The sequence below is a fragment of the Phascolarctos cinereus genome, unplaced genomic scaffold (assembly GCF_003287225.1).
Source record: "Phascolarctos cinereus isolate Bilbo 61053 unplaced genomic scaffold, phaCin_HiC Scaffold_9;HRSCAF=440, whole genome shotgun sequence".
Classification (NCBI taxonomy): domain Eukaryota; kingdom Metazoa; phylum Chordata; class Mammalia; order Diprotodontia; family Phascolarctidae; genus Phascolarctos; species Phascolarctos cinereus.
Genome location: NW_027556402.1, coordinates 203,778,482 through 203,803,487, shown reverse-complemented (window position 1 = coordinate 203,803,487; position 25,006 = coordinate 203,778,482). Strand labels below are relative to the sequence as shown.

The window sequence follows — 25,006 nt, the reverse complement described above, 5'->3', positions numbered from 1 at the left end:
AGATAGATTTGAACTCAGTTGTGATAGAAGAACTTCCTAATTGCTATTTTTTTTTGCTTTTAACTTTCTTTTAAAATTTCTTTTAAATTTTATTTTCCTAATAGCTATTCTAAAGTGGGAAGGACTTCAAGCAAGGACTGAATGACCCTTTGCTGAGGGTCAGCTACAGGTTAGACGAGACCTCTTATGTCTCCTCCAGGTGTGAGATTCTGTAACACCGTACTCCTCTTGGGATTTCAGGGCCAAACCCTCAGGTTTCCCCTGCTAGTAACCCAATCTTTCCCCTTCAACACCCACATAGAGGAAGATTTCACAAAGGCCTCCGCGAGGAGGTCCCAGAAGAAGGAATCTTTGCCTTGGAGAGAGACCTGACCCCAGCATAAGGGGTCACAAGCCCTGCAGCAGAAGGGACTGACGTTAGAAATCAGGAAGGGCGTGACAGCACGGGGGGCGGGGGGAGGGATTGGGGATCTATGCGCGGAGACCCTGGAGCTGGCCTGGCTAAAACCAGGAGCAGGGACCCCTCTTCCTCCAAGGGCATGGAGGGATGATAAGAAAGAAGGCTAGAGTACAGGTCTTGGAAGGGAAGAGATTCTGCAAAGGGCTGAGGACAGATGGAATGTTAATCAGCGTGGGGGCGGAGCCTCTATCCCACGATGGACAGGAATTGTCGGGGGATAGAACCTATCAGGCATCAGTAGGCGGGCTTATCAGGAGACCTAGTGGGCGGGACCTGCTTGAAAGGGCCTCTTCCCCCAGTTTGGTAAAGTGAGCGACGTTTGGTAACCTATAAGGGACTGTCTAAAGAGGGCCTATCAGGGAGCGGGGGCGGAGCCCTGGTCCCAGTTAGTGGGCCACGCCCCCATCGCGGGCGCCGCCGGGAAGGAGGCGGGATGATGGACCCGGTGCTCTACGTAGTGGCAGCGGTGCTGCTGGTTGCTCTTATCATTTTTGTGACCCGCGTCCGGGAACAGGCGGCAGCAGGTAGGAGACACCGCCAGCGCCCTGGAGCTGTGGGACTTGCCCCTCAGCTCGTCTCCTTCTTGGGCTCGCTGGCCCTCTCAGGCCGCTGAGGTTTCCTAGCTCGTAGCTGTGACGTGTTTCCGGCCCTGGCGAAACAGAAACTACAACTCCCGACATGTAGTGGGGCCAAGAGCACTCCCCGCCCATTGGCCTTTTCCGCGTGCTGATTGGCTGAGAGCCGCTCTGGTCTCTCCAGGTGCTCTGCACATGGGACCTCGGTTGATCTTGGCCGAGTTCAGAACTAGCACCTGTCTATCTCGGGGTAGGGGTGCCGCAGGGGGCCATGTGGGTAGTCGAGAAATCAGGGTTAAGTACGTACAAGCTGTATCCCAACTCTCTTGCCTTACCTCATACACCCACACTGCTTCACGAGGCTGCCACGCACCTCTTCCCCATTTTATCGATCAGGAAACTGAGGACCCGGTAAGGGGTCGTAGGTCTCCAGTCCTTCCTCTGCCCCTCTACCGACATCTTTTAGTAATCCCAGACTGCTTTTTTAGCACATCACCTGGCAACCCCACTGGCCTCCCAAACTCTGTCCATCAACTTCATCTTCCTTTCAAACCTGCTCTTGCTTTTGACCCCACTGCTTTTCTCTGTGGCATCTCTATTCAGCCTGTCTCCCGTTCTCATTAACTTATCTTTAAATATACCTTCTCCCATTGACCGAGGCTGTTCCATCTGTGCGAAATCTCTTAGCTCTCCTCTCTACCCTCGCTGCCACTACTTGAGCTCAGCCTCTTTCCAGGTCTGCCTGTCAACAATCCAGCTTTCATACTCCTTGGTTCCTGTGAAGGCTCTAGGAAAAATCCAAGCTCTTCTGGCTGTAGCATTCAGGGCCCATTACAACCTGGTGTTAATCTTTCTTTCCAGCCTTGCTCAGTTACTCCCTTTTCTCAAAACCAAACTGCTCAGCTGTGCTTCAGTAAAGTCATTTCACTCTTAGGCTTGTTCCACGTGCCTGGAACCCTGTCCTTCCCATCTTTTCCTGTTGTGCTGTACCTCCTTTAAAGCTCAGCTCAACACCTTCCTGATTCTCTAATCAGCAACAGCTTCCCCCCTCCTTCCCACAGGACATATGTCACTAATGCATTTATCATGTAGCACTGTGTATTTTAGTTACCTGTGTTTGTGTTTTATCCCCTTAAAAGATTGTAAGTGTCATGAGGGCAAGAACCATACAAAAATCGGCATTCTGTGTCTCCTCCCTGTGTTTTTAATGCCTGTTTCTTGATGGGTTAAATGTGGTAATGTGTATAAAGCACTTTTGGAAATCCTCAATCCTTGTGAACATAGATGATTGTTATCATCCATGTGTTTTTCTCACAGACTCTGTCATTGGGGTGAAACCTCTCAGCAGGAGTTTCCCTTCCCTCTTCCCCACAGAGAACCACAGCCTGAAGACATTCACATCATTGCCCCATGTCCACAGTATAGGAGTGTTCTGGCTAATTTGGACCAGAACAGACCTGCCTTTCTAACACATATATTCGAATTCCTTTCTTTACATTTGGTTTCCCTTCCACATACATACATATATACATGCATGCATATGCACATATACATATATATAATACACACAAATTTCCATTCCTTAATTTATACATGACATACATATGAGAATCCATTGAACCATTATTCCTTCTCTCATACGTACATGTATGTGTCTTTTCCTTCCCACGCACCCCTGCACACTCATTTTATCTTTCTCATTTCCTGCCTCCCTTACACAGACACAGATTCCTTCCAGATACCCATAAAGGAGTTCCCACTCCCAGCCCCCTTTTACATACATACGACCTCCCTGGAACTTCCATGTCCCCATCCTGAGCTCTCACATTCTCATGCAGATGTGACATTCTCGTGCAGATGTGTGCTCCTGACTTATTGGGGCTCCCTTAGATAGCTGTCATTGTCCAGCGTTCCAAGGATCATTCCTTTTTCACTCCCTCCTTAGGACTCCTCATCCTTTGTGATTCAGACCTACCCCTTTCCCCTGCCTCCTCCACCACCAGGTGGCTGTTGGGAGAGGGATCAGTGTATTTTGCTGCTTTCATTTTGGGCCTTGGGGGTAGCTAGTTACTGAAGGAGGTGGAGAGGTGGGTAAAGGCAGAGTCGTAGGAGGTGGGCGGCAGTCATTCTGCAAGGCTTCATTCCAGTCTCACATTTACATAACAGTTCCTCCTGGCACTGCCTGAGTGGGGGCAGCCAGGCCACCTCTTTAGTCTTTTCCTTTTCTCCACCAAGGCCTGTTTTAGGAGTGGGCTTCTCAGACATCCAAGTCTGGCCCTCTTTCCTAAGTCTGGCCTCACCACAGCCTTCTGTGCCTATAGCAGCACCAGCCCAACACTTCTGCCCACTCCATAGCATGTGCCCCCCAACCCCTTTTCCTTCCAACCCAGGAGACAGGCCCAGACACATGGGAGACCTCCCTGAGTACATGCCATTCTGCCAGGGCATGTGACAGAGTAGGAATGGCCTCTTGCTCCCTGCCTAAAGATAGAAGACTCCGCCCTGCTTTGTGTTAGCCACTGGTTATCTGTTATCTAGTTGGGCTTGCCAGGATGATTTGACTATCCTCTTCTGAGATGGGGACCAGATCTCTGTAAATTCCTTGTAAAGCCTGAGGTTCCAAGCAGCCTATGTGTGAGGTAGAGGAAGTGGTCAGTAACACCATCTGCAGGCCTTGGGATGGGATTGGGGGGGTGGGGTCAGGGTTGTCAAAAGAAGAGCAGATGTAGGACCTAGCTTCAGGAAGTTCACAGTCTGGGGGAGACAAGAAGAGTAGGCCTGGGCCCTGACTTCAGGGACTGAATGGCCTAGAGCAGTGATCCCCAAACTGTTTTGATCAGGCACTCTTGTCACTATAAAATTTTGAGCATGTGCTGCCAGCATCTGAATATTTATAAATTATATAGCTCTGCTATTATTCTAATGCATTTTTATATGTTGTAAAAATTACATGAAAGTAGAAATTTAAAATGGATGAGATAAAGATAAAATCAACAGTTTTTATTTACTTTATTAACAATACAAAAAAATCTTTTTACTCTTGAGAGCAATGTGAATACATGTCTTCATTTTTGAAACACTCCTGTGAATACCTTGGAGATTGGGCAGAGCCGGCCTATGACAATTGTTTGTTAGCAATTTATTGTTCCCCAAACTTGATCAATATTGCTAGCAAGTGAATTGCTTTTTTTTTAAATAATATTTTCTTATTGAAAGATATACAAGGGGGCGGAGCCAAGATGGCAGAGTGAAAGGACTTCCTTGAGCTCTCCTCCAAACCCCCACCAGATACTCATAAAAAATGGCTCTAAACAAATTCTGAAGCATCAGAACCCACAAAAAGACAGAGTGAAACAAATTTCCAGCCCAAGACAACCTGGATGATTGATCAGAAAGGTGTATCGCGCTGGGCTGGGAGCACAGCGTGGGCGCGTAGGCTGCAGCGAACCTGGAGCAGGCCTCAGAGGACTGAATCGTGGGCAGCTGTGGAGGTTTCCAGGCTCCTCAATCCACAATGCCAAAGACAGCTTAGAAGGTCAGTGGGAAAAGTCTGTTTCTGTTGGTACTGAGACAGGAAGGTGGGGTTTCAGCTCCATTCCCCAAGAGCGTGGCCCTGGGGGGAGAGCAGCTGCTTCCCGAGCTTCTGGCCCACAGACTGAGGGGGAATGCAGTGGCTGATCAGAGAGGGACTGCAGGGATCTCTTTGCCAGTGCTGAGGCAGGAATCTCTTGCTTTGCCCCTGTTTGGATCTGGGTCACAGTTCTGGGCGGCAGTGCTGGGGTGAGGAGGAACGCTGGCGTGGTAGAGCTTGGAGTGGCGTGGAGAGGAACCCTTCCTCACAGTTACAGGACAGAAAGGAATACTTGTGCTCACAGGCCAGGAAAGGAGTAAACCCCTCGCCCCTTATCATACCACCTTGGTAGAACTGAAAATTTACAGGTCCCTACAAGTATCTCTGAAAACAGCTGTACAAACCCCTGAAGCTTGGGACAGTACACTCTCCACATTGGAAGCAGACTCTTACCTTAACAAAGAGTTTAAAACTCAGGTAATTGGCTGGGATCATGAGCAAGCAGCGCAAAAAGAGTCAGACTATAGTATCTTACTTTGGTGAAAAAGAAGATCAAAATATACAACCAGAAGAAGACAACAAAGTCAAAGCTCCTACATCCAAAGCCTCCAAGAAAAATATGAATCAGTCCCAGGCCTTGGAAGAGCTCAAAAGGGATTTTGAGAAGCAAGTAAGGGAAGTAGAGGAAAAACTGAGAGTGATGCAAGAAAATCACGAAAAACAAGTCAACAGCTTGCTAAAGGAGACCCAAAAAATACTGAAGAAAATAACACCTTAAAAAATAGCCTAACCCAAATGGCAAAAGAGGTCCAAAAAGCCAATGAGGAGAAGAAAATGCCCTAAAAAGTGAAATTGGCCAAATGGAAAAGGAAGTCCAAAAGCTTACTGAAGAAAATACTTCCTTAAAAATTAGAATAGAGCAATTGGAAGATAGTGACTTTATGAGAAATCATGACACAGTAGAACAAATCCAAAAGAATGAAAAATTAGAAAACAATGTGAAATATCTCATTGGAAAAACAACTGACCTGGAAAATAGATCCAGGAGAGAGAATTTAAAAATTATTGGGCTATCTGAAAGCCATGATCAAAAAAAGAGCCTAGACATCATCTTTCAAGAAATTATCAAGGAAAACTGCCCTGATATTTAGAACCAGAGGGCAAAATAGAAATTGAAAGAATCCACAGATCTCCTCCTGAAAGAGATCCCCAAAGGAAAACTCCTAGGAATATATAGCCAAATTCCAGAGTTCCCAGGTCAAGGAGAAAATATTACAAGCTGCCAGAAGGAAACAATTCAAGTACTGTGGAAACACAATCAGGATAACACAAGATTTAGCAGCTTCTACATTAAAGGACCAGGGCATGGAATATAATATTCCAGAGGGCAAAGGAGATAGGATTACAACCAAGAATCACCTACCCAGCAAAACTGAGTATAATCCTTCAGGGGAAAAAATGGTCATTCAGTGAAATAGAGGACTTTCAAGCATTCTTGATGAAAAGACCAGAGCTGAATAGAAAATTTGACTTTCAAATACAGGACTCAAGTGGAACATGAAGAGGTAAACAGGAAAGAGAAATCATAAGAGACTTATTAAGATTGAACTGTTTACATTCCTGCATGGAAAGATGATATTTATAACTCATGAGACTTTGTCAGTATTAGGGTAGTTGGAGGAAAAAAATTATATGTATGTATATGTAGATAGATAGATAGAGGGCACAGGGTGAGTTGAAGATTAAGGGGTCATATCTGGAGAATAAAATTAAGGGATGAGAGAGGATTATACTTGGAGAAGAAGAAAGGGAGAGGTAGAATGGGGTAAATTATCTCACAAAAAAAAAACAAAGAAAAGTCTCTTACAGTAGAGGGGAAATGGAGGAAGGTGAGAGGGAATGAGTGAATCTTATTCTCATAGGATTTGGCTTAAGGAGGGAATAACAAACATTCAATTGGGTATGGAAATCTGTCTTAGTCTACAGGAAAATAGGGGGAGAAGGGGACAAGAGAGCAGGGGGATGATAGAGAGGAGGGCAGATTGGGAAAGGGAGTAATCAGAAGTAAATACTTCTGAGGAGGGACAGGGTCAAAAGAAAGAATAGAATAAATGGGAGGGCAGGATAGGATTAAGGGAAATAGAGTTAGTTTTTCACAACATGTCTACTATGGAAGTGTTTTCCATAACTGCACACGTACAACCTATATTGAGTTGCTTGCCTTTTCAATGAGGATGTGTGGGGAGGGAGGAAGAGAGAAAATTTGAAACCTAAGTTTTAAAAACATATGTTTTAAAAAATGTTTTCACATGCTACTGGGAAATAAGAAATACAGGAAATGGGGTGCAGAAGTCTATCCTGCCCTACAGGAAAATAGAAGGGGAAGGGGATGAGAGAAGGGGAGAGAGATAGAAGAGAGGACAGACTAGGGGAAGGGATATTCAGAATGCATGCCATCTTGGGGTGGGGGAGGGGGAGATGGGGTATAAATTTGGAATTCAAAAACTTGTGGGAGTGAATGTTGAAAGCTAAAAATAAATAAATTTATATTAAAAAAAATTTAAAAAATTATACAAGACTATGACAGATTTGGGTGTGGAGATAACTTTGTTCAACCATCTGCTTGCATACTGACGCCTCATGAAGTCATCACAGACCTACATGCCCACCTGAGGAACTTGCCAATGTCTGTGGAATATGTCTTGCAGAATCCAAATAAAAAATAAGATTCCAAAAAAAAAAGAAAGATATACAATATGGTAGTCAAACAATAGGGTATAACTTTTGAGCAGGACTCAAGTTTCTCAGGGCATAGAATTACCATGCTTAGTAAAGACAAAAATGAATTGTCTCTGATTTCAACTCAGCAGAAAGTTGTCAGGATAAATCCTTCCATTCCTCTTTCTTTATGTGGCTCAGGGTAATCGATAGTACTGTGTCTTAATTTCCCATTAATGTTTGGATATTTGAGTTGGATTTGTGTGATCGTGAGGAGTAGCAAGAAAGGGCGTAATGTAAAGGGGGGACAGGCGGGTGGAAAGGAGCCGCTTGTGAAAGACTTGAAATGCCAACCCAGGAGTTGCTGTTTGTTCCCAGAGGTACTAGAGAACCCTGGAGTTTGAGTCAGGGAGTGACGTGGGCAGACCTGAGCAGTTGTGGGAAAGGTGGATTGGAAAGGAGAGGAGGCTGTTTCCATGGTTCAGTGGTCTCCCATGGAGACAGTGAGAGCCTGCCCTAGGGGGCAGCCCATACCTTGTGGAGCTCACACAGCCCCAGATTGGGATGGAGTGGTACAGTATGGGGCTGTAGTGAGGAAGGGGTGAGGGTGGCTGTCTTGGAGATCAACCCTAAATGTGGGCTGTCTCTGGGAGGATGGGACGCAGGCCCATCTGTGTTTCTGCTTTCCATTTGGTTGATCTCACATCTCCTCCAGGTGATGCCAGGGGCCAGTGGAGACTTATTGCTCGAGCGGGATGATTCTCATGCATCTAAAATGCCAAGAAGGGGCAGCTAGGTGGTGCAGTGGATAGAGCACCGGCCCTGGAGTCAGGAGGACTTGAGTTCAAATCTGGCCTCAGAGACTTGACTGTGTGACCCTGGGCAATCACTTAACCCCATTGCCTAGCAAAAACAAAAACAAAAATAAAACAAAAAAAATGCCAAGAAAACAACCAGAGGCCATATTCCTTGACTTGGTAGCTCAGAACAGAGGTACCCTAGGAGCTCACAGCAGGGAGAAACCCATGTGGAGCTGGATCGGTAGGGTGAGAATATTGGAGGAGAGAGGGCATCACGTCGACCTTTGTGAAAAATCGTTGGCAAGAAAGGAGTGCCATTCCTGGTGTGAGGGGATCAGTGTGGGGAAATGTATGCTGGGGTAACAGGAGGAGATGGTCCTGGCAGAGGGGAGCCGGGAGCTGAGGCCCCAAAGGAAGAGTGGCTCCAGATCAAGATTGGCCCTGAATGGCAGAATCAGGAGTCCGGAGTCGATCCTGCAGCTGCTGAGGAGCTGTTGGGCCTTTAGGGGCTGGAGGTGTTGAGATGTTGTGAGAGTAGAGATCCCAGATGTGTGTGGGCGGGTGGGGAGGGGGCCCTTCCGTGGGCTGGACTTCCCCTTGAGCTGAAGGCAGGGAAGCTGCTGTAGCGGTGCTGGGATCAGCGAGGGTGTACTGAGATCCCTAACCACTAGGCCTCCTCTCCTCTCCTTTCCACAGCAGGTCAGGAGCATCAGCGCAATGTGGAGGCGGCGGCTGTCGGAGGGCCAAGGCCCCAGCTTCTCAGACCTGAAAACGAGAGGGCCGAAGGGAGGGCCCGGCGCCGGCGAGACATGGGGAGCAGGCTGCAGGCCCAGCGCCGGGCCCGGCGGGCCGAGGAAGAGGACGAGGAAGTGATGGAAGGTGATGGGCGTACCAGTGCTCCGCCTCTTGTCTCTTTCTTTTCATCCCGCGCTAAGCACGGTGCCTGGCGTACAGGAGATTCTCAGTGAATGTTTGTTGACTGACTCACTGTGGAGCCCATCTCTGAGGCCAGAAGGGACCCACCCCTGGATGAGGTCTGTCACACGAAGGCTTCCTGGAGGAGAGAGGCTCAGAGGGAGATTGGCTGATTGGGGGTCACCTGGAGAGGGGAGCAGAATGACCCACCTGGAATAGAAACTGCTAGCTAAGGGAGTAGGGGAGTAATATATAGGGAGCAGTGGGAGGCCAGGATGGGAAGGGGTGGCTCGGGACCCAGAGCTGTCGGTGTGATCAAGGTTCTGAGCAGGGGAACAGTGTCACGAGAGGGATGCCGGATTGCGGCGGGGCCGGTTGCCAGACTCCCCACCTTTGGTGCAGCTCTGAGCCGAGAAAAGAAACTGTTCACCAATGGTACCGCCTCCTTAGCCACATCCCTCCAGAACCCTCTGCTCTGTAGACCCTCAGTGCCCCCTTCCCCCCTAGGGCTCCGGAAAAGGGCTCTGGGTGTTAGGTTGGGACCTTGCAGCCTTTTCATGGAAGGCTGGTCAGATTGGAGCAAAACAGCTTCTTTAGGCTGTTCGGGTGTTTCAGGTGACGGCTAACCGGGGTCAAGAGATGGGGCCTAGAACTCAGGAGGTAGACCTCTGTCAGGGGCAGGAGGAGAAGGAGCTGGGAAGCAGAGAGAGAGTGAGTTAACCCAGAAGAGGTTTGGGAATCTTTCAATCATCTATTGACTTTTATATCCCTTCCTCCCCAGAGGTGGCTGATGGGGGCTGGGTGGCCAGGCCAAGACCCAGAATCATGGAGCAGCTGTTAGCGAGGTAGGACAGGCCAGGACAAGAACTGGAGGAATAGCAGTCCAGGAAAAGGAGTAGTGGGAGATAAGCCTGGGTGCTAGATTGGCACCACTTGGGAGACAATGGGGAGCCACTGAAGATTTTTGTTGGTTTTTTGGGTTTTTTTGGCAAAAGCACTAGAGTGGGTTGCCATTTCCTTCTCCAGTGTGTCCCCATTTTACAGATGAGGAACCAAGACAAATAGGGGTTGTGACTTGTCCAGGGTTACACAGCTAGTAAGCATTTGAAACCAGATCTCACCTTAGATCTTCCCTACTCCAGACCTGGTGCCCTATCCGCTGTGCCACCTTGCTGCCCCTTAGAAGGATTACTTGGGCATACATGTGAAGCCTGTATTGCTGAAGGTAAGAGTAGAGACAGAAAGATGCTTTGGAATGATATTAATGATAGTTCAGGTGAGGGGATGTGGTGACCAGTTCAATCTTTGATCCCCTTAAGGCTTCCTCAGAGATCTCTAGTTCTGCTTCCTGTGGCTCTCGTTTTGATGCAGGCATTCATTGCCTCTTGCCTGAGTAACAGAGGGCACCACCATATCCTCTAGTCTCCCATTCAGCCATCTACCCTCTACGTGTTGCCGGATCCATCTTCCTAAAACACCCTTACATCACGATGGTCAGTGCCTAACACCTCAAGGCCAGCTCCTCAGCCTGGCATTCAGAGCCCTTCCTAAGCTGGCCCCACCTTATCTTTTGCCCTTCTCCCTTCTTCCTCAAGTTGACAGCCCTCCGTGGACAGGCTTGACTCATGGTTCTCCCACCACCCATACCTGGCTTTTGTGCATGCTGGTCCCCAGCCTGCCGCGGATATAGAATGTCAAAGCTGGGAGAGGCCTTGACAATTCTTGAATTGGAATCTTTCATTTTACAGCTGGGGAAACTGAGAGTCATAGAAAGAAAGGAATATCCTAGCCAATACTGCTCTCTCCTCCTTGTGAATTCCTATATCCCACAAAACTCATTTGGCATTTAGCACTCTGCTTTTCATCCTAAGTGATCTTTTACTAACTAGGAAGTAATCAATCAAAAGCATTTATTAAGCACCTGCTGTGTTCTAGTCACTGTGCTAGCCCTGGGGATACAAATACAAAAGAAATAATAAAAGACAACATGTCCATATATAAGTTATACTGAATTACAAGGCAGTTAGAGAGAGCACTGCCAGCTGTGGGACTCAGGAAAGGCTTAGTTCAAAAAGTGGTGCTTAAGCTGGGTCTTGAAAGAAGAGAGGGATTCTGTGAAGTGGAGGCAAGGAGGGAGGGCATTCCAGGCATTGAAGATGCAAAGGCAAGGAGGTAGGAGATTGGTGTTATATGTGGAGGACAGAAACAGACAATGTCTGTTCTTTTCCTAGTATCCCCACCATGGTTCTAGGCACTGGGTCAGACCTGGAGGATCATGGGATTTAGAGCAGGAGGGAATCTGAGAGATTATCTAATCAAACTGCTTCACTTTATAGACAGGCACAGAGAGGTAAAGGATTTACCCAAGGTCACACAGGTAGAAAGTAGCAGAGCTGGGACTTGAATCCCTGCAAATCAGGCGTTCTTTCCACTCAATCATCTGCCTTATCTAGATTTTCAGTAAAAACTTGTTGATTGGTCAAAAACACACCTGACATTTGACTAAGTCCTTTATTCCACATGATCTCCGGGATCCTTATACTAGACCTTATACTAGAGATGGGTAGGACTTTTTATCCTTAATTTGCATATGAGGAAACTGAGGCCCAGTGGGTAAAATGAATAAGCCCTCAAAATGCGTAAGCAGCCACAGGTTACATTGATGGGGGCTTGGACCCAGAATGAGAAAGTGTCCTTTCCCGAGAAAGTGTCCTTTCCCAAGAAAGTGACAGAAGACTGGGCTGAAACTTAAGAGCCTGTTTAGTTCCTGCCCAGCCCACGTGTGGGGCTTCTTCCTTTTGGCCCCTGTGCATACCACAGGAAGCTTGTCCATCATTCCTTATCATTCTAGCCACCTTCTGAGTTGATGTCTCCACCTTGGACATTCGTATGTCTGTGTCTGCCTGTATGATAGACTCTGTTGCTGAGTGGGCTCCTTGAAAGCAGGGCCCAGGGTCTGTGATTTGCTGTGTTCTCCAATGTCTTCCTCTGACCACATCTAGCCCAGGAAGAAGAAAGTGGTGATGAACCTGCAGAAATTCAACCATTGGGAAAAATTGGAGCCAAGAAACAGAGGAAGCTGGAGGAGAAGCAGGCCAGGAAAGCCCAGCGAGAGGTGAACAGGCTGGGGCTGTGGGAGGAAGGCAGGCCACACCCAGGGAGAGCTGGACAGATTTGTGTCTCACTGTTGGCATTCTCTTCCTGACCCTGACTCTTCCCTCCTTTCCCTCTCCCTGTGGTTGCATATAAAATACACAGGGTTGTGTGTCAGCTGGAGGATGGGCCCTGCGTCCCGCCCTGTGCTGGTGGGGATGATGAGGGGCTAGTTGTGGTAGGCTGAGCATTCGAAACTGGAGCTCACAGTATTTTCTCTCTTTAGGCAGAAGAAGCTGAGCGAGAGGAGCGGCGTCGACTGGAATCCAAGCGGGAGGAGGAGCGGAAGAAAGAGGATGAGCGACTTCGTCTAGAAGAGGAAAGGAAGGTGAGGTGCAGGGTACTTCCTTTCCTGCCTGCCACAAGATACATAAACACTCATACACACCTGACCTTCACCTCTGACCCTCTCAAGTAGAGGAGGCTGGAGAATTTCACTCAGCTGCCTGACACTGGTCTTTACTCTGACTTCATTCCTCCAGTCCTAGGGACCTTTCCATAGTGCAGCCTTGAAGCACTGCTGAGCTGTGCAAACGGGTGGAAACAAGGTTTTCACCTGGGATGGACATTCTTGTCTCAGTACAACTTCCTTTTTTGCCCCTGAGGATCTCTGAACTGGTAGTAACTGACTTCCGTGGGCAGGGTGTCTCCCCTCCCTCACTTCCCCTCCATCATCCTGCCATTCCTTCGGCAAACATGGTAAGGGGTCTATTTCTGCTCCTCCTCCCAACTGTCCCAGTGCCTGACATCTGTCCAATGCTTTGTGACTTACAAAGCCCCTTAATTCACATTATCTCACTGGATTCTTACAACAGCCCTTTGAGATAGGTAGGGATTCTTATCTTTAATTTGTAGATGCGGAAACTGAGGCCCAGATGGGGTAGAGGGACTTAGCCCTCAAAAGAGCTGCAGCAGTCACAAGTGGCACTAGTAGAGATGTGGGCTCCAGGGAAAGGAAGTGATAGTTGTATTCTGTACTGGTATTTGAAGGACTGTTGTATAGAAGCACGATTAGACATTTTTTGTTTTACTGACGAGAGCAGAACTCAGAGCATTGTGGGAAGGTATTGTAGATATAGATTATGGTTAAGCTTAACGGAAAAAAACAAACACACAACTTCTTACCATTTGGAGCTGTCCAGAAGTGGGATGGGCCGCCTCAGGAGAGAGTGAGGTCCCTTGAACTGGAGATCTTCAAGTGCTAAATGACCACTTGGGGATTCGTTGACCTTTGAATTTTTTTCTAATCCTGTGATTCTGCAACTCCCTGATTTAGTCAAAATCATATGACTAGTAAGTAGTAAAACTTTAACTAGAACTCCATTCTCTCCATTGCTAAGTGGACACTGTGGTGGAAACAAAGATGAATAAGACATGGTCTCTTACCCACCCTGCCACCCAAAGACCTCACAGTCTGGTAGCTTGGGATATAACACAAAACATCTGTACCTATGAAACCAGGCAGAACAGTGCCCTGAGATGTACAGAGTCCTCTGAGAGTTCAGAGAAAGGAGACCTTACTTCTAGCTAGAGAAACTGGACAAGATTTTTTTTTTTTGCTTTTTTGCTAGGCAGTTGGGTTAAGTGACTTGCCCAGGATCACACAGCTAGTATGTGTTGTGTGTTGTGTGTCTGAGACCGGATTTGAACTCAGGTCCTCCTGACTTCAAGGCCAGAGCTCTATCCACTGTGCCACCTAGCTGCCCCTGGACAAGACTTTATGGAGGAGGTGGCATTTAACTGGGTCTTGAGGCATTGGAGGAGGATTTATTTACCCTGTTAATCTATAAAATTATTTTATAATCTGTCCTCCCATTTCCCCCTCTCCATTGAACAGAAAGAAAGAGAAAGGAAGAAAAGAAGGAAAGAGAAAAGCCTTGTCCTAACCATACGTGGTCCAGTAAATCCCCACATTGGCCATGCCTGAAGATCTCTGTCTCTTGGCATTTTAAGTTCATTAACCTCTCTGGCAGGAGGCGAGAGTTTCATTTTCAGTCTTCTGGACTCGTGATTTATCATTACGTTGTTCAGATTTCTATCGTCATTCAAAGTTTGGGGCTTTTTTTAAATAACATTTTTGTCATTGCATAAATTGCACTCCTAATTCTGCTCACTTTGCTCTGCAGCAGTTCATAGAGGTCTTTCCAGTTTCTTCTGAAATTGTCCATTTTGTCATTTCTTACAGCCCAGTACTCTCTCATTCCATCCATACACCATCATTTGTTTAGCCATTGCACAATAGGAGGACAACTCTTTAGTTCAAGATTCTTGGCTACCACAAAACAAACTGCTTTAAATCTTTTTGTGCCTGTGGGACCTTTTTCTCCTTGCTTGATCTCTTTACAGCATAGGCCCCATAGTTGGTATCACTGAGTCGAAGGATATCTGCAGTTTAGTAGGCTTGGGAGCATCATTCCAAATTGCTTTCCTGAACGGCCAGAGCACTTGTTGGCTCCTCCAACAGTGAATTGTTCCTGTTTTCCTAAACCTGATCCAGCATTTGTTATTTTCCTCTTGTTATCTTTGCCAGTTGGATGAGTGCGAGGTGGAATTTCAGAGGTGTTTTAATTTGCATTTTATAGTTATTAGTGATTTGTAACACTTCTTTTCCTTATGGTTGTTGATAACTTGGATTTCTTTCTTTGAAAATTCCTTATTCATGTCCTTTGGCCATTAGGTAATGGCACTTTGTCTTATAAATTTGAATTAGTTCCATATACGCCTTGACCATGAGGCTTTCATCAGAGAAACTTGCTGCCAAGAATTTTCCCATTTACCTGTTTCCCTTCTAATTTTAATTACACTTGATTTGTTTGTGCAAAAACTTTTAAATTTTATATAGCCAAAGTTCATTTTATGTGATCCTCTCTAATGCTTGTTTGGCCGTGAACTCTCCTCCTGTTCATTGATTCAAAAGGTAATTTCTTCCTTGCTCCTCTGATTTCTTTATGACGTAACCAGATCCTTTATTCGTTTGGATTTTAACTTGGTGTATGGCATAAGGTTTTGGTCTAAACCTAATATTTAAAAATTAATTTACTTATTTTTAGTTTTCAACTTTCACTTTTTTTTTAAAAGGCAATTGGGGTTAAGTGACTTGCTCGGGGTCACACAGCTAGTAAGTGTCAAGTGTTTGGTCTGAGGCTGGATTTGAACTCGGGTCCTCCTGACTTCAGGGCCAGTGCTCTATCCACTGCACCACCTAGCTGCCCCCTTCAACTTTCACTTTCATAAGATTTTGAGTTTTAAATTTTCTCCTACTCCATCTTCTTCCCCCTCCCCAAGACAGCGTGTAATCTGATACAGGCTCTACTTATACATTCATATTAAGCATATTTTCACATTAGTCATGATGTATAGAAGAATCACAATTGATGGAAGGAAAGAAGAAATAAAACAACAAAAGAAAAGGAGAGCAAATAGTATGCTTCCATCTGCATTCAGACTCCAAGGTTCTTTTTCTGGATGTGGATAGCATTTACCATTGTGAGTCTTTTGTCTTAGAACTTTGCATTACTGAGAAGAGCTAAGTCTGTCAAAGTTAGTTATCACACAATGATGCTGTTACTGTGTACAATGTTCTCCTGGTTCTGCTCAATTCACTCAGCATCAGTTCATATAAATCTTTCCAGGTCTAAGCCTCATTTTTGCCAGACTGCCATCCAGCTTTCCTAGAAGTTTTTGTGTAATAATGAGTCCTTTTCCCAGTAACAGAGATCTTTGGATTTATCAAACACTATGGTGCTGTGTTGGTTTTATGTAGTGTACCATGTCTCTTCCAATAATTGCCTTTTCTATTTTTCATCCAGTCGCAAATTGAATGATTACTGCTTTGTTGTACAGTTTATGATCTGGTCCTGATAGATAGAATGGGTAGGATTTCAGCTGGTAGGGATGAGGAGTGAGTGGTATCCTGTGGTATCCTAAGGGACAACAGATAGTCTGGTTTGATTGGAACATAGTGTGTGAAAGAGACTGAAGTGACTAAGCCTGGGAAGGAAGAGGGCAGCGTGCTGATGGAGGGCCTGGAATGCTAAAGAGTTTGAAGTTTTTCTTGGAGTTAGTTCAGAGCCATGGTACGCTTGGGAGCCAGAAGAGAGATGTGGTCAGAACTGTGCATTAGAAAGATGATTCGGGCAGTTGTTCATGAGAAAGAGGTGGAAGTAGAAGGCCAGGAATGCTTGGAGTAGTCCCAGGAAGAGACAGATTGTAGACGTAGGGTCTGAAGGAAGCCTGCTTTTTTGTTTGTTGAGTTCTCTAACTCTGGCCTGCAGCAGAGTGCCTCATTCGGATTGAAGCACTTCATAAATCACTGCTCCTCCCAGCCTACATTCTGATGGCCTGGCTTACCTGAGGTTTGCTGTCTGCAGCTCTCCAGCTCAGCCTCCCTTTTAGGCTGAGCTCTGGGGCCCACATCCGTGTTAGTGTGTTAGTGTCCCCACTCCAGTCCACCTTATAGGCTTGATTTGGCTATGTACGTGCTCTTTCTCTCTAGTAGAGTATAAGCTTCTTGAGGGCAGGAACTGTCGCTTTTGTCTCTGTGTCCCCTTGTGCCCAGCACGGGTCCGGTAATGTGACAGCCTCTCAGTAAATGCTTGTTGAATTGAATAAAGTCGTTAAGTTAGAGTAGAGGCTAGAGGAGGGGACTAAATCTGAGAGCTGTCCAAGAAGATGGGCTGGATTTGATGTTTGACCATATTGAGAGGGAGGGAGAGGTCCAGGCTGACTGAGGGCTTGAGCCTTGGTGACCAGGAGGGTGGGGCTGCCATTGGCAGAAACTGGGAAGTCTGCAGGAGAAGCAGTTTTGAGGGGAAGGTGAGTTAGATTTTCAGTATATTGCATGTGCGGGGCTGGTTCTTGGAGTCACTCCACTCATCACTTTGGTCTGGAGCCTTCCCACCCTGCCCTGCATCCCAAAGAGTTGTTTGGGGAAGGGAAGGAGGCAGGAGGGAATGTGTCTGTGTCCCAAACACACAGTGGCAGCCCACGTGTGCCCACCTACCACACCAGGGAGGGCTCCTCGCTAAAGGTTAGAGAATGAGTGATTAGTCATGAGGGGAGGAAGACAGACTCAAAGGCTCTTCAGAGCTTGGGAGACGTGGGCTGAGAAGTGTCTGTAGCTGCCTGGCTTGGTAAAGGGAGGATGATTTCTTCCCTTTGATGTCTGTGACAAAGCTGGTGACAAAGCTGGTGACAAGCGCCCCAGGAACATCCAGAGTCCCTGCCCCTTGGGCAAGTTTCTAATCATCCCCAGCCCAGTGAGGGAGAGACGGAGACATAGCCACCTGGCCTCAGGGAGCCCCAGTGTAAGGGAGGAGTGGGCAGTGTAACCTGTGTTGGAATCAGCACACAAATAATCTGGAGATGGTCGAACCTAGAAGCAGGAAGGATAGTTAGAAGGCAAGTACAGCAGTCAAGGAGGGGAGAGGGAGAGGCTGAATTATGGTGCCTGGCAGTGGGGCTGGAGAAGGAAGGAGATGTGGAAGAGACATTCTGAAGGAAAAGGGGGTTAGTGCATGGACCTAAGGGTCTGGGCTGATCACACAAGAGTCGAGAAGGAGGCAGAGAGAATTTCCCAGGTTTCCCTGGAGTACCTGGTATAGTTTTGGACAAGCAGATGTCTTGAGGGAAGCTAGTCAGTGCAGCTTCATTGGATGAAGGGCTGTGGGTGTCCTCCTGAGCAGCAGGAAAGAGCTGTCTGCATTGAGATTCTTTTGGGGGGAGGAAGGCAGGTAGAGGAAAGTCTGAGGAGCCGGAGATTGCCGTATATGTGGAGGTGGTACTTCTGTCTGACCTCTTCTTCGTCTGTAGGCTGTGTGTCTTGACTTGTCCCTACTATGGCGATGGGGCACACTGAGTCATTGAGGCAAAGCTTGCCCTCCCAGACCATACCAGGAGCAGGAAGAGGCAAAGGGAACACATTTCCTGTGCTCCCAGGAAATGCCTAGGGCTAGGCAAACAGGGCCTTTGTCTCCAGAGGGAATGGTAATTGAGAAGAAGGTTGATCGAGGTATGAATCTGAGGGCCTTGATTAAGCTTCAGGACATGTCATTCACCCAGGAGCTATGGGTTTGGAGCCAGAAAACCTGACTTTGAAATCCGAATTCACTCTATACTAGCTGTGTGATGGGCAAGCCTCTCTGGGCCTCCATTTCCTCATCTGTAAAATGAAAGGGATTGAACCTGGGGTGGGGAACCTGGGTGTGGCCTCGAGGCCCCACGTGCCTCACACCCTTGTGTGATCAGCCCAGCCCCTTAGGTCCATGCACTAATGATTTCCTAAGGCTCTTATCAACTCTTAATACTGTAATATTCCCAATACTCATGTATATATAAGGCTATATGAATGCTGACCTAGTGGACTAGGGCTTAATGTTGTTGGAAAACCTACATCCTGGGTCATGAGGGATGTGGGGACCCTCTCCCTTGAAGGAATGGCACTCATGTATGAGTATTGGGGAGGGTTGGGGTAAAATCCTGAAGGATGGGGTAGGTTGGGGGGGCCACGTCCTAGGAGACAGTGCTGGTCTCTGTGTCAGAGAGGGTTTGGCTCCTCCGTTCAGGGTACTAGTGGCCCTTTGAAAAGAAGGATCCCTGAGATGAGCTGGAGGGAGGGTGAGGACCTGCCCAGGGAACAGCCCAGCACTGCTTCCTGGAGAGGGGAACTCTGACCGTGACCTTTGGTGTATTTCACAAGGACGTTTTGGGTTAGGAGGGGCCAGCCCAGGCAGGCTGCTTGGAGAAAGCTGCGTACTGCAGGGGAAGCTGAGCCTTGGCTTTGTGTCTCCAGGAAGCGGAGGAAAGGAAGGCCCGGGAAGAGCAGGAGCAACGTGAGCATGAGGAGTACCTGAAACTGAAGGAGGCCTTTGTAGTGGAGGAGGAGGGCGAAGCAGAGACCATGACAGAGGAGCAGGTATTGGGGATCCTCCCCAGGCTTCCCTGGGGGCCCTGGAGGCCTGCCCCCTGGCCGTGGCTGCACTGGGCCTGGAATGGGGACCAAGTGACAGCCAGCTGGGGATGGGATTACCAGGAATCCAGGGGAATTGGGTCCATGAGGGCCAGCGTCTCAGCCCCTGCCTGGCCAGAAGTGCAGCTTCAGGGGTCAGGACACAGATTACCTGTTTGAAGTAGTGTAAAAGAAGCCCTGTCCTCAAATTATAGGGTCTTGTTGTCAGAGGACAGAACTGCTGACATTCTCTCCCCTCTGTCCCCTGTCACCTCCTCCCCACCTCCTGTCCTTCCTGCTTTCAGAGCAGGGCTCTGGATTTGCATCAGCCCATATAAGCAAGCCGACAGATGGGAGAGAGGGGGGCAGGGGAAGTCTTTGTCCAGGCTCCTGGTTTAAGAGGGAGCAGGACCTCCCAGAGACTGCTCTCCTGCTGTGCCTCTGGCACTGCTTAACCTGCCAGGAGTTCCCCTAGGGACTGCCTTCCCCAGTCTCTCTGCTGGGTGCTCCAGGTGGGCAGGTAGGTGTGAACCTGGTCAGTGACCATTGACTGTTCTCCCAGCTGTAAGAACAAAGCCCGTGGCCCCAGCGCTGACCCTGCCTAAGTTCAGAGTTGTCTCTGCCTGGCGTGGGTTGTCTTCTGAGAGAGTGAGCTCCTGGCATTTGAGGCCAGATCCCCACTTGTCCTGGCTGCCTGACAGGGGATTCCTGTTGGAGGACAGATCGAGTACAAACAGGATGATGTCCAAAGGCTCTTCCAGCTCCAGGCTGATGAGATCCTTTAGCGGTCTAGGAGCCAGTATTTGTTATGACTTTCCCCAAATCCTAAATGCCAAATTGTGGCGTTCAGTTGTCTGAACTTGGGTGTCTTCGGGCTTAGCCCCTTCCAGCAGGCAGCCCTGACACATCGCCCCTTCAGAGCTGTTTGCACAGCTCCAAGTAAGCAGGATGGGGCCTCCTCTGGCAGACCCCTGACATTTGCCCCATGCCCAGCCTGCACTAACCCTTACGTCTTTATTGTCCACAGTCTCGGAGCTTCCTGACTGAGTTCATCAGTTACATTAAGGTAAAAAGCATTAGGGGTTGGTTATCTTGGCTGGGACTTTCATTCTGATTTTGTGAGTGTATGTTTACGTCCCCCACTGCCCCAGGATGCTGCCAGGGCATGAGGTGTGGGGAGAAGCCACGTGAGACTTTCTGTTCAGGCTTTCTCCTAATGGGATCAGACTGTCCCACCATGCAAACCTGGGAAGGCCTACTTTACTCACCCACGCTTCCCCACCACGTCAGTACATACAAATGCTTACAGAGCAGCGGAGGCCTTAGGACATACAGAGACATCTATGGGCACGTGGGCACAGTCATGCACATGTACGTGTAGCATTGTCTCTGTCTCTCAGAAGCTCCTCCGCTTTCCAGGTCCTTCGCCTGAGGCTGACATTCTATTCTTTTCCATGAGTATGTAGGTTGAAGTCATATGATGTGTGTTCTCTGTCCCCTTCATCAGACCCAGAGCACCCCTTACCCCAGGTACTTCCAGGTGAAGATAGGAAAGGAGAGAGGAGACATGGCCTCTGCCTTTGGATAGCCCCTGGGCTGATAGGGCCAAAGGCTTGTTCTCCGGGAGTCTCTGGTCTGAGGAGGGGGCGGAGGAGGGGAGAACAGATGGCATTGCTGCTGGTTAGGATTCGGATTGAGCTAGAGAGCTGTCCACCTGTCCCCTGAGCCTCCTGGGTTCTTTCCTCTGGGGCACCAGCTTGTGGCGCCTGGAACGTTCATGTAGATTGTACAGGGATGGCCTCCCTTTTGCTGCTGAACCCCTTCCTTTCTCCCATTCTCCCTTCCTCACCTCACCCCACCCCCAGAAGGGAGAGGGGAAGTTTTCAGGTGCAGCTTCAAAGTGGGGGAAGCTGAAGCATCAGCAAGAACTGTGGGAGTGATGCAGAGGGAGCAGGGGGTGGTACTGAACCAGGCATTGCATAATCTACCAGCTTGCAGCCCCTGGTAGTCTCAGCCCACGCCCCAGGCAGTCAAGGAATCCCATCAAGCCTTGAGTGAGTGGTGAGCAAGCCTGGCTCCCACAGGACTGATAGGTGGTTTGATTCAGGGAGGGGTCTGAAGGACGGCCCAAGAGTGACATCAGCCCAGGGGGAGTGCCTCCCACAAGGCAGTGGGCTGCTGTGGAAAAACCACAGGCTGGTGGCAGGAGACCTGGGTTCCAATCCTGGCTCTGCTGCTGTCCTGCCTGGGAACAGTTTCCCTTCTCTGGGCCTCAGTTTGTCCATCCATAAAATCATGGAGTTATACTGTATGATCTCTGAGGCCCCTTCTGTTTTAAGTCCTGTAATCCTCTGGCTTACGGGTTCTCACCTTCACCTTGTCTCTTTAAATATTTTGATAACAGTATTGCAATATAGTTTGCTTCTTTGGTATTCAGTCCTTTTATTTTATGAATTTAAAAACATGATTTTGAGAAGGGGTCTGTGACCCCCAAAAGGTAGTGCGAACAGTAGGGGGAAGGGCAGAGATTAGTTTACCACTGATGGGGGGTGTCTTTGAGCACCCAGTCAGGTGAGAGTACCCCTCCTTTCTGGAATGACTTCAGTGGGAGCTGCTTTGATGGGCTGAATCCTTGGCTCACCAGAAGTTAGACCATTCTGAGAGTTCCTCCTTTCCTCCTGTCCCCAACAAGTGTCCATCAAGATTCAGTCCCCTTGGTAAGTCTTCCCTACACTTTTCTAAAAGCCTGATGCCCCCTGCCCCTTCTTAGATTGCTCAGAGGAGAGCTCACGGTCTCCCTGTGTATCCCCCACCTTCCTTCAGTTTGGGCCTCCAACGGCTTCCCACCATGAGGTGTCCGCAGAAAAGCTTTAGCATCAGTCCTGGGCAAAGGCCCCCTCTTCCATGTATCCCAGCTCCAGGGTGGGACCCATCCCGACTCTGATGGCCCCCAGTCATATGAAACCCCCAACCCTCACCCCACACGTACATCAAGGCCCAAGACCTCCCTGGGCTTCCGGTAGAGTCCTGCTCTCCTGGGGTTTCTCCCAGGCCTCATGCATGTAGCCTGTTCACAATTTCAGTCATTCCTCAAAGCCTCTTGGAGATTTGGAGGACTTCCCTGGGACTTTGTGGATCTCCTGATCTGGGGGCCCCACCCCTCATTTTATGGATGAGGGAACTCAGCCTAGGGAAGGGAAGGGACATGTCCGGGGTTACACAGCTACAAGGAGCAGCCCTGGAATTCAAACCCACATCCTCTGACTCCAGAGCTAGGGGTTCTTCAGTTTTACCATTTACTGGGACTAGGATGGCTGTAGTTTGTACCCATGTAGGTAGGGGGAGCAGTACTTGCTGTCTGGTGTCTAGTCTTCATCCTAATGGGGCAGCATTGAAGCATTATCCTCAGGGAACACTCATTCCCCCTTGTGGGGCTGTCCCTGAGAGCTCAGGGTACCCTAGGACAAGGCTCTGACCAGCTCCTCTCCTTGCATGCAACCAATCCCTCTGGCTGCTCTGCCCTTTTAGCACCGTTTCAGCAAGCCAGGAATTGGCACTTTCTCTGTGGCAAGGGCTTAAGGGGAAATAAGCAATTCATTCAGGCTGCGATCATGTCCTAGGAGCTCACAGCTTCAGGGAGACCTGAATGAGACCTAGGCCTTGCCCTCAGGATGCTGAGTGTGGGCTTAGAGAACCAAAGGCACAGGGGCCCTGCTGGGCCATTTCCACCCAGCCTACTTTTTGTTTCCTGACTCAAGGGCAATATTTCCCTGTCTACCTCCAGTTTCCAGAGAATATAACATAGCCTTTGGTAACATTCTCCCTCCCCTCGTTTAAAAATAATCCCCCCACCTTTTCCTCTTTGAATTTTGGTCGTATGTTTATGTTCTAGTTTTTCTCCAGTTCAGCTTCTTCCAAGAAGCCTTCCTTGACCTCCTGTCTTAATAACAGCATCCCCCCTCAGACTTTACATAACATTAGAATACTTTTTTAATCCGAACTTAACAAAAACCAAAAAAATGAATAGTTCTAAGGTTCTACATGAAATCTTTCTTACCTTACATAATACTTGGTTTGTACCTTCCTTATATACTTATCTCTGTTATGGATATGTGTTTATCCCATACACATACACACATACTCTAAACACTATGAGGGCAGCAGCTGTGTGTCTTATCTAAAATTTGTATTTCCTCTGACATTTAAGAAGTATTAGTTGAATGAATAAATGCATGAGTGCTGTCAATGTGAATGTGTTTAGATTTTTCAGAATGGAGTTCTCTGAGGGTAGGACCTTTGCCTATATTAGTCTCCCTCTGAGAGAGAGAGAGAGAAAGAGAAAACAGCAGCAGATAAAAGCAAGAGTTCCCAGTATCCATATGTATTTGTGTATCTCTGACTAACCTTCCCCCACTTGCCACTCCTTCCCGAGGGCAGGGTCTAGGCCATAAGTGATTGTGTACTGACATATAGATGTCTGTGTATAAAATATATCCAGGAATAACCTCATGCTGTGTGCCTTGAGCTGGGGATGTTCATGGCTTTGTTCTCTCCTGTGTCTACAGCAAGCTAAAGTTGTGCTGTTGGAGGACCTAGCATCTCACGTGGGCCTGCGAACCCAGGTAGAGTACAGAGCTGGTGGTGGTGGGGTTCCTGTGGCCAGGGCCAGGTGTGGGTTTGGACTGGTCCAAGGTCCAGAATTGGTCCTCCCCAAACCAGGGGCCTGGTCTGGATCATCTCCTAAGACCCCCATAACCCAAGCAAGGGAGGAGGGAGGAGAAAGAAACAGCCAAACAGCCCCCAGTGAAAGCTGCCCATCCAGTTACCCTGACAACACTCCTCCCTGTGGTACCAGTCCCTTGCCAGAGCCTCCCACTGTTCCAGTCCCTGGGAAGCAGCACTGCCACCACCACTCCCACCCCCCACTTCCATCTTCCCTAGGATAAAATGGGGAGGTCCAGACACACCAGAGTAGGGGCAGTTGAAAAGAAAGAATTCTTCCCAGAGGGGTTCCCAAGAGGGAGGGTTAGAAGCGTGAAATGATTCTTCTACCACTTGCAAGCAGTATCTCCAGGGAATTGAGGGGATAAAGGTTACCTAATTGGGAGGGTTGACTTTTCCTGACTCCTCCCCCACAGGACGCTATTAACCGAGTGCAGGACCTGCTGGCCGAAGGCACGCTGACAGGTGCGGAGGGGGAGGGGACCATGTGGCCATGTTGCAGATCCCACCCCCTGCTCTGTCTGCACAGTCAGGATTCAGCTCCTCTTTGTCAAGTTTGTGGCCTCCCTATTCTGTCCAGGACACTGCTTACTAGGCTTTTGGAAGAGAGAAGGTTCATGGACAGAGGGCCCTGTCCTGGGGATGCCCCCAGCCGAGCAAGAAAGGCGAGAAGTGTGGAGAGGCGTACCTGTGTGCACACATGCAAACATGTGCATGCATGCACACACACACACACACACACACATAGTGTGACAGGGAGAGGAAGAGTAACAAGCACCAGTGACTTGAGGAGACGGCGGGCAGGCCCCATCAGTGAAGGCCACTGGAATGTTGGTGGGTGGGAGTGGGAATGAGGAGGGGGGTGGTGGAATGACTTGTGACACCTTTGTCTCTTTAGGTGTGATTGATGACCGTGGCAAGTTCATCTATATCACACCCGAGGAGATGGCAGCCGTGGCCCAGTTCATCCGCCAGCGAGGACGTGTGTCCATCTCTGAGCTTGCACAGGCCAGCAATTCCCTCATCACTCTTACCCCAGAGACTCCTGCCCAAATTCCAGCTTAGCCCTGGAGGCCTGCCTGCTTGGCCCCCTTGGCTTTCTGATGATGGTCAATCACCTCACAGATTAAAGAGAGTGGAGCAGTG

General features: G+C 48.4%; 1 protein-coding gene and 1 long non-coding RNA gene across 2 annotated transcripts; both read left to right on the top strand.

Moving 5' to 3' along the window:
* Positions 1-844: 844 nt before the first annotated feature.
* On the top strand, positions 845-25,006 carry DDRGK1 (DDRGK domain containing 1). Its single transcript, XM_021005441.2, has 9 exons — positions 845-984; positions 8,821-9,003; positions 12,042-12,154; positions 12,419-12,520; positions 18,983-19,105; positions 20,166-20,204; positions 23,704-23,760; positions 24,277-24,325; positions 24,759-25,006. The coding sequence occupies exons 1-9, from the start codon at positions 894-896 to the stop codon at positions 24,923-24,925; spliced, it is 924 nt and encodes a 307-aa protein (XP_020861100.1). The 5' UTR covers positions 845-893; the 3' UTR covers positions 24,926-25,006.
* Positions 9,010-11,527, top strand: LOC110221064 (uncharacterized). Its single transcript, XR_013484162.1, has 2 exons — positions 9,010-9,884; positions 10,182-11,527. It is a non-coding gene; the product is annotated as an uncharacterized LOC110221064 (long non-coding RNA).